This window comes from Diadema antillarum, unplaced genomic scaffold (assembly GCF_040938485.1).
Source record: "Diadema antillarum isolate AM-2024a unplaced genomic scaffold, OU_Dant_1.0 seq00000693_RagTag, whole genome shotgun sequence".
Taxonomy (NCBI): Eukaryota; Metazoa; Echinodermata; class Echinoidea; order Diadematoida; family Diadematidae; genus Diadema; species Diadema antillarum.
Genome location: NW_027271598.1, coordinates 2653767 through 2667647, shown reverse-complemented (window position 1 = coordinate 2667647; position 13881 = coordinate 2653767). Strand labels below are relative to the sequence as shown.

At 39.5% G+C, this 13881-nt stretch overlaps 1 protein-coding gene across 1 annotated transcript; it reads right to left on the bottom strand.

The window, feature by feature from the left end:
- Positions 1-2909: 2909 nt before the first annotated feature.
- LOC139737458 (protein FAM114A2-like) lies at positions 2910-13265 on the bottom strand. Its single transcript, XM_071648134.1, has 12 exons — positions 13142-13265; positions 11319-11926; positions 10643-10804; positions 9656-9798; positions 9059-9190; positions 8253-8358; positions 7361-7525; positions 6542-6630; positions 5402-5506; positions 4524-4663; positions 3550-3679; positions 2910-3011 (listed from the first exon to the last, which is right to left on the bottom strand). The coding sequence occupies exons 2-12, from the start codon at positions 11908-11910 to the stop codon at positions 2910-2912; spliced, it is 1866 nt and encodes a 621-aa protein (XP_071504235.1). The 5' UTR covers positions 11911-11926; positions 13142-13265.
- Between the last annotated feature and the right edge of the window lie 616 nt (positions 13266-13881).

Below are 13881 nucleotides of genomic sequence, written 5' to 3'. Positions count from 1 at the left end.
GGAACTGATGATTTTTACTTGACTTTTGACCCTTTTATAAGTTTATGCATTGAGTAATTTTTCAAGGTATTGAGAAAAAGTATAATTTCAGTATCAAATGGGAAAATAGCATTATCTAAACCTGGCCTTTGACCTTTGACCTTACAGTTCCAAAGAGAATCACTGTTAGGTTGAACATGCATAAATATGTAAGTTTCATGATGATACCTTGAGTTACTTTTGAGATATGGAGGAAAAAGTGCAATTCAGCACTTTCACTTGACCTTTGACCTTTTGACCTTTGACCTTTTGGCAAGAAACTTCCCACAGAATATATATTGGGTAATACATGTATACATCAAGTAAAAAAAAAAAACAACCTTCATTCACGGACGGACGTACGGACGGACGGACGGACGGACGGACGGACGGACGGACGGACGGACGACCCGAAAACATAATGCCTCCGGCCACTTTGTTGCGGAGGCATAAAAATGGCGGACTAGATTTCTATACGCCTCCATGTTATGACAGCTAACAAGGGAAACGTGAGTCACTTTTACCGCAACAAAGGCCAAGCCACTGCATATCCACAAGGACCCACAATCCATGGGCAGTTAGTTATAGACTCACTTTAATCATGAAACCTTGCCAAAGTGTTTCCATGCAATATATTCCTCATCTTTAAGCAGCATTTAATTGAATACACTGATACGTACAATTGACTGTAAACATGGGAACTGCTTTCTTTTAACTCCCATACTCTATACCTGGCAAGATTCTGAGATCTGCAGATATTGTACAGGCATAGGCAGAAATACTCTCTGTACATTACTGTGATACCTGTAGGGCATCAGAAATATTTTGGTTTCCATCTAGTCGATATCGCATGAGTCTACCTTGCATGAGTCAAAAAAAAAATGGCTTCAAAGATGAAGAAAAATTCCATGCAGGATGGATTTCTTTAAACGTGTTCATTATACTGTGCAAGTAGAAGAAATTCATGAAAGACAAAGGATTATTCCTCTGGTCCCTTTGGATTTGACTTGTGCATGGTTGACTGTGTTTGTCTTGAGAGTTTGACACTGACATGTCTGGAATTTCCACCTGTGAAATTGAAACCACTGAAGTGAAGAGGTAAAAGGCATATTTATAGCTTTCATGATGCAATTCTTGTTAATTGTACCTTGGTTCATGGTGTGCGAAGGCTTTCCATTACACCTGCCCCACAATTCTACACTGGCAGTCTCTGTACATCAGATGAATCAGAATATCACAGTTCTGTGGTATGCACTCTTGTCCACTACAAATTAAATTAGAATGAAACAATAGCTTAAATGGTATCAGTTATCATACCCCTCATAATGCAGTACTTGGTATTTACTTGGTAAGCATATAAACTGTTAGGCAAACCCCACTACTAAACACAATGTATTTTTGAGGTGTAGCTATGCTGTATGTGTGCATATTCATAATGTGTAAATGAATAATAACCAAAACACAGAAATAACAGCTAGAATGATGTAATCGACTTTGTGCTTCAGGATATATAATTATAATAGCATTTTAAACAAAGCTTGCTAACAACATTAAATATCTGATTCTATTGGGGTTTTTTTAGCACACAAATATAAAGTTTGTTGCTTCTGGAATCAAGCACTTGAAGACCACTTGATAAGAAATGTCCCATAGATATGACCCGTTCCAGAATGTACCCTGCTGGAAATGTGTTGTGTATTCATTTGCTCCTGCTCGTCATGGAATATTTCATAACTTGTGGACTATTTCAGAAAAGCTCATTTACATCAATATGGATAGATTAAGATCGTATCTATGGCTCTTGGATTTCTGAATACCGACACAATTCCAATTTTGAACAAGATGGCACAAGTCTAGGTATACCCTACAGCCATGTGTCACATATTGAGTTGCCTACTTCTTGACTGCTGGCAGTGTACATAATATGGTCCTATATAATTTGCTTCATGCATGCAATTTTACGTAGATGTCACATACATTTACCTAACATGAGTGAGTATATCAGTATACTACACAGCTAACAACAACAAATAAATAAATAAAAAATATAAAAATAAGATATTTGCACATTGATACAGGCATGAACACATTTTTTAAAAATTTCATACAGGCTAGTAACATGCAAAAAAAAAGAAGGTTTGTTTACACAAAAAATGATGCATATGGTAATCACTTTCACTTTTCAAAGAAAAGAATTGAATATGCCTGTACATACATAATACACATCATTGTCTACTGTAAAGCTTTTTTTTTTCCAGAAGGCTTGTCTGGAATTATGTGTTTACATGGTGTGTTTGAGTAGGTGTGTCTGACTGTTTTACTTTTCAATCATTTTTCTAGATTTTTTTTTTTTTTTTTTGGGGGGGGGGGGGGGGGTCGGGGAGAGTTCCACAGGGAAAATAATTCATATTTATAAATTCATATCAATGTAACAGATTTGGAAAAGTGCATCAATGACACATATTGAGTCAATTATGACATCACCTTTAAAGCATTTACGATATGTGGAGCTGACAAAAACTGAGTTTTGGCTGAGAACCAAAGGTTAACTGGTTCAACTCAGCTCATCTGGCTCACTGTGAAACATATATTTCATACAGGTATTCTTGTACTACTCTACCAGTCCATGTACATTGTTACGATGAACTTGACAAATCCACTCTGTCTGTAAAGTTCCAAAACCAAATGCGAATGTCCATCAGTATTGACATTGTTTTCATCATAACCAGCACATTTTTTTTTCCATCAGTTTTTCTGATTTTGACGCAATCTGTCTGGAATCCCATCACAAGGCATGTACATGTACGTCCAAAGACAGGGTCACTAGCCGAATGCCATTAGCGATGCCGATGTTCAAGAATTGTCGACGCGGATGAGGTGAGGAGGGGTTGCTATGACGACACCTCTTCGCTTCTCCTCCTGACGGCAATATCCTGCAGAACTGGAAGCAAAAGCTGGAATGCGTCCTGGATGTACGATGTGCTGTTGGAAGCCTGTAGCCAGAAAGCGATCACACACATTTTGTTGGCACTTTGTGGACATGCAAAGCACTCTTCATTTCAATGATCTCTTTGGAGATAAGCATTGAGATCTAGCTAGATTTTTGACTTCCCAGTCTTTGCAACTTACAGTATAATATGGTAATTGGCATGGTTCAATACAAGGCAAAGAACAAACAAACAAACTTGAAATTCATAAATTTAGATATTTTCTCTGAAGTTACTAACTTTCTGGTACCAAAACTATAGTGAGGAATCAATTGAACAAGTATAAAACATAAAACACTGATATTTTCATGAGCAAAGAGATTATGTGTTAGCTCTGGATGTCTCATAATTTTTACAATTAGGCACTTCAATTACTTTTTTTTCTCTTATATAGTATACTGACTGCTTCTCTGGACAAACACAGTAACTGCTTGATTACACAAATTCACTATTGTTACTGCTACAGTGTAGTGCATTGACAGCTACAATTCAGTATAATGATTGCATCAGAGGATGTGGACCGGTCAAGGTATGAGATGCTGACCTCGAGGTAAATGTTTGTGATGATGGTGTTGACCTCCTCTGGCTGCTGCGACTGGTCCCCCATGGAGCTCAGCATCTCGCAGAAACGGGTCGCAATGGAGCTGACCTCTGCCGACAGAATACTGGCCAATCTGATTGGAGGAGGGAGGAGAGGGGAAATGAATGGTATGGTTCCAACTTGGTATCATTGGGCAAATTGCACAGATGCTTGTACCCTCGCTAAAGTGAAGCTTGTTACCATAGTTATTTCAATCACAGCTACATGTAAAGGAAGACAACTTGTTGATAACTATACATAGACAGCTTCTTCACTACTTTGAACAAAAAAAAAATCTAAAATTGTCTTGCAGGATGTGGAGTAATGTCATGTCTATTTCTCTCTTGAACCATGCCACCATAACTTTAGCTGCCAAGCTGACCAGGGGCCCGTTGCATAAAAGTTACTATTATGGTAACTTTGCCATCCAATGGTAACTTCCATGGAATTCTTGATTTTGATTGGCTGTTGAGTATTGTTGCCATGGTAATTACCATTGGATGGCAAAGTTACCATAATTGTAACTTTTATGCAACGGGCCCCTGGAAAGTGCAGAAGACTGTGAGATCTGACCTTTTCCACTTAATCATGGACGTTCACCTCATACACTACATGACTTTTAATTTGGACTGTGTCTGGTCATCCCTTCTATAGCAGGAATTGTCTAACCTTGTGATAAACAGCTACAAAGATCTTTCTGTACTACATTACAAAATAACTTTGCAGATTGCTTTACCAAAAGAAGATTTGCAACACCATTCCACATGATGCTTAACACTCACCACACACATTACCACTTTGTCATTCATCTTAGTAACAACATTTTTGGTGAACAAATCACATTGCCAATCTAGGCAACATTTAAGAAAATGATAATAGATATTTTTATATATGGCAGGGCAGCAAATTTGGACAACTTCAGAAAACTTCCAGCTTACTTTGAGAGTGTGGTGGCACGTTCCACTGGTCCCTTGGACTGGTCCTGGTCTAGTAGCATGAGTTCTGCCACTTTGTGGAACTGTTCTATAGTCCTGGCCGTCAGCTCTGCCAGGACCTGCATAGCCTTGGCATGAACATCCTGACAAAGAAACAGAGCAGAGTTCAACATTAGTGGTGGTCCGGTGGCCCGGTGCCACTAAGAATTGGTGTCGCGCCGCCAAATTTATCTGTCTGTGGCCCGACTGGGCAACTAAGATTCAAACTGGATTGGTACTTTTGCTTTAATTTTCATGCCACTACATATCTTTTGGGGGCCATCAAAATTTTACATTTACAGATTTTAGTGGCCCGAACGGGCTACCAGACAAAAAAGTTAGTGTTACCCCTAAACAGAGAGTCATCGAATGATGAGTATGAGGAAAGGAGAACTGTGAGACTCCTATATTGTATGTTTTCTGTCACTCTCACAACAATGTTTACCAAGATTGGTTACTAGTACTTAATTAAACAGAGTTTAGACAACAAGTTTACCCACAAACATTGACGCTGATCCAAAGTATCACAGAAAATTATGACACAAGACTAGTATTTTCTACCAAGGTGAGTTTGAGAGGAAATCCTCCTTTGAAAATGGCAGGACTCAAATGAAATAAGTTGATTCAACTGGGAAACAAAGATCAATCATCCCGAATGTGTCTAAAAGTTTGCAGAATTTTCCATCCCGTTATTTTTCACACTTCTCAACTCAACAAGATACAATTATCTAAATGTCTTGAGGACTGCAGTCAAAGATTTAAAGATGAGGAGAAGGAAAAGGGAAACAGGATAAATGATGGATTAGTTTTTGAGTAGGATGTACGACAAAAAGTTATCACACCTGAATCTGAAGCTTGGAGTCCTCCCCTCCGTCTCCTCCGGAGGACTCTGGGGCATCTTTCTCAACTTTGTGCGTCGACAACCATTCCTTAGCCTCCTTCTGAACCTGTGCGGGGTGTAATGAGCAATACAAAAATATTAGATAACACCCACAGCAAAGAAAAAATATTCCAGCATACTGACTTACTTGGACTTGATAGATAAAAGAGACGCTTGCACACTTTGATTCAACAGACAGCTATGACAAGGTACAGGTAGCAGCTGCATAATATGTTCTCCATTTTGTATACACTCAAGGCAGAGCAGAGCAACATTATTAAGATGTTCCCTTTGTACTGCATCTTATGGTTCTGTTCCACATACTAGATAGATTGCACTGGTTAGTTTACTGGTCACTTCTCACTACTTCCAGGGATGCTAACATTGTAGACAGTATTGCAGTATTCTGAGGGCTAGAAAGGTGTATTTTTTTATGGAAGATCTACTTTTCCTGCAGTAGACATGTGAATTAATACTATTTGGGAAAAACAGTATTTTCCACGAATTTGCAGTATTCTTTGCAAAAAGAAGAAGAAGAAAAAAAAAGAGAGCAAAGTACAAGTTCTTGCGAAAAAGGTAACAGTTGATATCTCTGCACTACACTCTTGCCCAGAATCTTCTCAAATCTGAAATTTACAATGCATGATGTGAGGTAGTTTCTGTAAGGAAAGTTGTCAGGATACACTTCTTTTAGAAAAAGATAGAAGGGTTTGTCATTTTCGTATTATGAAAACTGTAGGAAAAATGTTTGACAGCATTATACAATAATGCTTACTGTAGTCCCACCCATGCAAACCTGCGTGTGTAGGCCTTTCAATTGAGGCACTGCAAAAATTCCCATGGATAAATCTTATTTCAAGTATTATGCAAATGATATGAGCTTTCTATAAGCCCTAAAGATCATGGTCATCTTTGCAACCTAAGCTTTGGTAAAATGAATGATCACATACTGTCATTCTCACAAAAGCAGCTTTTGATAATCAACATAATCCCGTAAAAGAACAGTATGCTTTGATTTTGGCAACTTGCTGCTAGCATTGCGCCTGGTTGTGAATTACAAACAACTATGAGAATGATCTGACCTTTGCACTCTCAAACTCACCCGCTGCAATTTGTCAGGAGTGGCAGCAATGCTGAGACTGAAGAGGAGCTCAGTGACGACATTCACAAAGTCTTGATCATTGGTGGCGTCTGCAACAATGCAACAATCGAAATACATCACTTTAAAAAAAAAAAAACTTAGGAAATCTGTAAGTGAATTTAAGTGTTACTGCCTAAATGTACTAAAATAAGATCGACTGATGAACAATTTGAGCTCGAAAAAGACAACAATTGAGAGAGAGTCATTTACAAATCAGACACGATATCTTCTGGGTATCATACTGAGACCTGTCTTTAGTTACTGGTATGTGTCTTGTACCCTCACTTGAGTAAGTTCTTCATGTTTTTGTGTAAGAAACTTCACTGTTTTTACTTTTTAATAGAACAGCACACATGATGTTGTAAATACCTGACCCACATAGTTATATCTGAGAACCATATGTAGCGTCATGGATGACTTCAAGTCTGACATGCCACTGATTACAGCTGTTTGCACCATTTATCCGAAACAACAAAGAATATGGAACTTCATTGCCATCTTATCAGCTACTTTGGTTATGCTACCTTGTTTGATAACAACTTTCTTCTCTTTGGGCCTTGTTTGGTTTTCCACTACAGCAGTATCAGGTTGCTAAAACAGCAAAAACAACAGAAAACTTACCCAATGCCGGCAACTTTATAAACATAGAATTAATGGTAAGTCATGCATTTATTTATTTATTTTTTAATGTTTACCTGGTAAATTTTCATTTCCAAATTCAAAGACCAAACTTTAAATGAGGCATCAAGCAAAGGTGGGAAAAAAACAAAGAATTCACACCTTCCTCAACTGTGTCAACATCCTCAAGCTGGAAGGCATCCCTGACCTCCAGCAGCTCGGTCTTGACTTCATCCAGGGTATCCTCTGTAACCGTGGCAACAGCCGACTGCACCTTGGTCTCGCTCTGGTTGGAGAGCATCTCCAGGGCTTCAAGATGGGCAAGACCTTTCACAGCAAAGAGAGATCAGTTCAGTTCAGTTCAGGTAAGTTTGATTTCATTTCTGCTCTTTCCATTAAAATCGTACATTAATTCACAGTACATGTTTCGAACAAAAATCTACAAAATAAATGTCACAGTAAAATGATAACGCGTATCCGGGCAATTACCCCCCGGCTAAATACTGGTTAGTGGTAAGCTTAGAGTAACGATTAGGGTTAGGGTTAGGGTTAGGGTTAGGAGTTTGAGTTAGGGATAGGATTAGGTTCAGGATTAGGATTAGGATTAGGGCCAGGGGAAGGGTGCGGGGTAATTGCCCAGGGGGTAATTGCCCTAGACCCTGATAACGATACTTTGAACAAATTCAATGAAATCAAAGCTTGGGGATCAAAGGATACAATCTTCTCTCATATGAAGATGTTTTCACTTGATACAGGGCAAAGAGTAAAATCTTTTATTCATGACTCCTTTATCATCACAAAAACGGTCATAGGATCATGAATAAGCTCCATAGAATTTCAGCACTTTGTAGCTGCACAACTCAGAACCAAAGACACACTGGAGATTTTTTGCCATTCATATGCACAAACTGAATTTCAATCTTTGTCATACAAAACAAATTCTATGAAATTGAATAGAACTAAATTCAATACGATTGATCAATAGTTAAAGCAACGCTCTCTCGAAAGAAAAACGAAAAAAAAAGAAAGCAAAGAGAAGCAATTGAAGTACTACCTTGAAATTGGTCAAAGAGGAGACCAAAGTTGAACTTCTGCAAGTCTTCTTCTTCTTGCCGTCGCTTTGCTTCAGCCTCGGCCTCCTCCTTGGCTTGCCGTAAGACCTGACCAGGGATGATATTGAAGTTTGTTGAAAAAATCGGAAATTAAAATTTTCAGGTGATTTTGATTTATGGAAAAAGCAAAATGTGTGTAGATTTGAGAAAAAAAAATCTAAAATCAGATCTAAATCTACAGAATATCATGCCTGCTGACAAGAATATCAGCAGGTGCTGTAGCTTACAAAACAACTTGGGGGGGGGGGGGGAGGGGTCACCAGATGAATCCCTTTAATTTGTTATCTTTTTTTTTTAAATAAAAGAAATTAAAAGGGAAAAATTAAAGGGGCACATTCGAGGGTATTTACATTAGTGTAACATGCACGAGGCACAGCTGAGTACATGTGGCTCAACTTTGTGAATACCCGAGAGTGAGCTGCATCTCCACTTAAGCACCAAAAACTTAAACCTGTGCATTATTTGTTTTATAAAATGCTTCTCTGGGTATCAGTCAGCCACATGCAGAACTTGCTCAAAGGCCAAGATGTCCGAAGAAATGTTCCAGACACACTAAACATGAACTTGAAAATTGTTTACAGCAAGTAAGTGATTGAGCGGGCTGGCTTGTAACTGATTGAGTGCGCACTGCTGAAGTATGCAATTGTGATGTTAGTGAGCCTGAGTACAGATAAAAAGGTTCACATTCCATAATAGGAATAATGCTACGATAGTAACAACAATAACAATTGCAAAGCACAATGCTTACTTCTGACAAGTTGACCTTCTCTGACCTGGGGACAATCAAGGCCCGCTTCTTCTCCAGTCGAGGGTCCCCTTCCTGCAGGATGTCCATTGTCTTCCGTCCAATCATCTCCAGTGCATCCAGGCCCCCTGTCACCTGTTGGTTGTCAAGGCAACATAGTGAGAAAGGATTTTTTTCTTTTTGTTTTTACACAATATGAGTGAACTATTGTGTTTTGGTATGAGTGACATGACATTTCACTAAGAAAATTATGCCTTATGAATCTTTTGTGGCAAAAGGAGAAAAAATTGTCGGAAGTTTGCATTCTTTCACGCAATCTAATCAAAACGCGCAAAAAAGCATAAAATTGTACATATGAACATGTTCACCTGAATAGGGCATCATATCAATGCACATCTTATGATCGATTTTAAGATGTGCGAAAATCATATTTACAGAAGTCACTTTTATGGTGATATTCATACCGTATGCATGAAATTATACCAATTTTTAAACATCACTTAGCATCATACAAGGAATGGTATAAGCTCTCTATATCAAATGGTCAAAATCAAACACACAAGAAATACAATCTGTGTGAATCACACTGATGGCACATACTGTTTTCTCCATGACGTTGGTGAAGGCTGAAGCGCCAAATGAAAAGAGCCCACCGATCCCAGCTCCTTCTCTCTGCTCTTCACCGGTCTCTTCCTTGCCCCCAGATTCCCCCTCCTCTGCTCCACCAGATGCCTTGTCTGCTGCTGTGTCAATGGAACAAATAAGAAGGTCTTATATCAAAGGTTCCTTGGTAAAAGACAAATATAAATCAAAAGAAAATAGGAAACAAAACAAAAACTTGAAATGGAAACATACAGTGGTTACTTCTGTAATCATGGAGACTCGCTGACTTCTGGACAAATTCCATGTTAACCCGTTCAGGACGAGTCCTGAGTATACTCGGGCAGGGGTCTATGGGAAATGCATGTTGTACATAGCAAAATCAGTCCGTCCTCAATGGGTTAAGATGTCTCATTCACACAAATTGCCAAGGCGTCTTCTCATGGACCTGCCGGTACTGCAGTTCTTCATACTATATAGATACAGTACACACTGCATTCACCAACTGCTTGGTTGACATTTCTTGGCAAGCTTTATAGTAATCTGTTCATGTGTTTCCCAATTTATCAATGAACCATCCATGTACCTGAAATAAAACTGGGGATAAGGCTATTTACATATACCAGCATTGGCAGAGGAGTGGATAGGCCTACAGAAAACTTGACTTTGGCTCTTTTAAATGTATTGTCATGGCAAAGTCGTGCATGTTTGTACACTTACCAATATATTTTTGGATGCTGTTGGTATAAAAGTGCTGGCTTATTAATAATTTACACAAATTGACAAAACAATAAAACAAACAAACAAAACAAAACGACCTCTTATGATGTTACTGATCTCAATTTCTGTATCCATTTACTATTATGCTCAACAATGTATTCAAATGCACCTCATCTTGTCATGTATATTCTGGATCATTTACTACAGAGCATCAGCACACATTACAGACAGACCATTGCTGGCCAATCACAGCTCTCTCAATTGCACAATGATATCTGTTGCTGGTCTTACCTCCAGACAGAGCTGGTTCCTTGATGTCAGCAACTTGTTCCTTCTCTTTCTCCTTCTTTGCAATCTCTCTCAGCTCCTCTGGTTTGGGAACACCAAGCGTTGACTCAACATTCTCAAGCACAGATGTCAAGCCCTTTCCTGATAGAAGTAATATCAACAAAAATATGTATTAAGAGTAAGTTTTCCATACTAATACTTATTCTAAAGCAACAAACACCTGACAGACAGATAGATAAAATAAATTAGAATAAAATTATGTTAAAGTTTGTGTGTCCCATTTGCAACCCTGAAAACTAGATTCATTTCATAAGCTGGTATATTGCAAAGGTAGGTAATTTAGACTTTTCCTCAGAATAATAAAACTGGAAACTTTTTTTATGATGGAGAGGGAAACAATACTATAGATTTCCAGCAAAGTCAGTCAGACCCCATAAGAATTTCTACCCTTATTCTAAATACAAAAGGGTAGCACATTCTCTGAAAGTGACATGGGTTAGTTTTTCATTTCTTTTAAAAAACTTGGAGGTGTATTGCTGTAAGATTTCATGGACAATGTTCCCAGACATTATTTTCAACCATGCAAAATTTTACAACATTTGCAAAAAGAATACACAGTCTTTAAAGATAACAAAGGAACAATGCTCACACTTACCAACATTGTCAGAAACTTTGGTGACTGTGGCCGCAGCAGAGGAGAGAATGGAGGAACCCCAGCCACCCCAGCCCCACCCGCCGGACCCCGCCCCTGCTGTGGCGTGCTGCGGCGTGCCGCCGGACATCGCATCACTCCTGACATCCCCCGCTGCACCTCGGTCCCTGATTTCTTCGGCCACCGGCTCCTCCTGCCTCTTCTGCTTTTCCTCCTCCTCCTTCACCGCTTCATCGGTTTCCGCTCCAGTCTTTGATTCTGCATCTTTTGCCTCTGATGTGTCCGGACTTGGCATCAACGTGGAATGCTCAGATTCTTTCTCGCCTCCTTCATCCCTGACTTCACTTTTAATATCTGCTTGAGCCTTGCTGTCTTTGATTTGTTCTTTTGACGTCTCCTCCTGTTTAGTCCTACCAGCAGCACCACCAGATTTCTGTGTGTCTTGTTCTTTTATGTCATCTGCAGCTGGACCAGCGGACATTGCTCCCTGGGGGGCATCGCTCTTTTCACTTGATTCTGTAGCTTCTCCTTTCTGCACATCTTCGTCACCTTCATCTGCACTCTCAAATGACACCTCACTGTCAGTGTCTTCCATGATGAAAGTGCTCAGCCTGAAAACAAGCCATATGAAGAAAACTTAATTACACACCTCTTCAAATGACAGTATTTCAAACCATTCAAATGCATCACAGTTAAAAAAAAATTAAACCATCAATTTCAAGGAACGTTGTACCATACCAAAAAGAGCTCTGGCCTTGATAAGTTTCAAATTCAGTGTTTGACACATTTTCAAGATGTTCGTCATTTACAAAAACACAAACACACACAATATAAATGATAAATGATATCAGGGCGTCTCACCTCCCTAATGATATCTCTTTGATTATCCTATTCCCATTCAAAGTGTAATAGCAGGGAGAAGTAAATAATGGCATTCATGTACATTGAATGATATCGAGGAAATTTCATTTTAAAAAAGTTTTGCATTTCTTAAAGGTAGAACACAGTCAGTGGTAGTACAAGGTTCCTACTCCAAGCCTACTGAAGTGCTCTCCGTGGTACCTCAGGGCAACGTGCTGGACCCTCTACTTTTCCTTATGTATATCAACGAACTACCAGACGGTTTGGAATCCAATGTCAGCCTATTGGCGGATGACTGTGTGGTGTATCGGCCTATCAAAACCTTATCAGATTGTAACCTGCTGCTGCAGAAGGATCTCAAACTCTTGGAGAGATGGTGCTCCCGTAATTCATCAACAGGCAGGTCATGATGCATAAGAATATGATCCACAACAATGTAGATCTCCCTATTAATTTACAGACCACATTCAAGAAACGAGACCCCTCTGTACGTCTGTGTCTACAAGAAGATCTCACCTGCTCTCCCTTGAGGTTCCTTTTAGCAAGACCAACTGCTTTCAACAGTCTTTTTTCCCCAAATCCTCCAAAGATTGGAACTCCCTCCCCCACTCATTAATTTCCATCAAGGATTCAATGGCATTCATTAGATTCAAACAAAAGCTAAAGGAGCACACAGCTCGATTAGATACCGTTCTCTCAACGTTGAGTGATGTTCCAGATGGAGCTTTTCAACACTGAAACCGTGAACGTGAAACTCGTATGTTGCTTTTGCTGTGTTGCTGTTCTAATATGACTCATTTATTTGTAATTGTAAATGTAATCTCAAAGAACCTAGTCTCGTAGAACGAAATTCACGACGCGAACGGCAACGAGTGGGACTATAGCAGCTGTTCATTCATTTTAAGTCACGAACACCGATCAAATCTACGAATAATTAAGAAAGGAGGAGACTCATGGGTACTCACTCGAGTTTAGAGGACGACAAAATCTTTCACTTGCAGAAATTCAAGCTGATGAACTAATTCTTTCTCGAATGCGCTGCCGTATTGCAGAAGCCCACTGACGTGACGTTTGAGTTTTCGTGAGTCGTGTTCGCTGATGTGTTTACGTACACGTCATTCACTCACGAACAGTAGATGGAGAGATACCAGAGCTGCGGAGAGAGAGTTCCCCCCCCCCCCCCCCCCCCCACTCCCCCGGTCATCGCTCCCTGGGGATTAACTTCAAATTATGTAAGGCTGTGTGTGACTTCAATAATATTCTAACTTTCATATAAGAATGAACATTTTTGGAGACTTTTTCATACAGATACTGATTAACAAAATAAAGTATCAAAGAGACACACGATCTTTTAACAGTTTGAAGTGGATTCTGAAAACAACAGATAAACCCAAGGAGCTTCAACCCTAAAGAGAAACCAATGGGCATACCATAATTTTACTTTCAAATTAAATTCTTTGTGAAACACCCCCAGGAATAGTGGTACAATATGCTAAGAGGGGGGGGGGGGGGGGAGTGGTACCATGGACCCTTGACCAAACGACCAACAGTATTCCCACACACACCACGGGCCCTGCAACCCCCCCCCCCCCCCACACACACACACACACACACTGTACACACAGACCTAAAAACATTCCTTGGCCTCTGAAAAGGAGATTGTTACTATCTCACAATTCTTAAACCAGTGGCATTTTTACTTTTC

Coding starts and splice junctions, on each gene's coding strand:
- LOC139737458 (XM_071648134.1), bottom strand. CDS start 11,910: ATGGAAGACACTGACAGTGAGGTGTCATTTGAGAGTGCAGATGAAGGT. Junction 6,631..7,360: donor TGTTGACACAGTTGAGGAAG/GTGTGAATTCTT, acceptor GCATTGTTGCAG/ACGCCACCAATGATCAAGAC. Junction 5,507..6,541: donor CTCCTGACAAATTGCAGCGG/GTGAGTTTGAGA, acceptor CACCCCGCACAG/GTTCAGAAGGAGGCTAAGGA.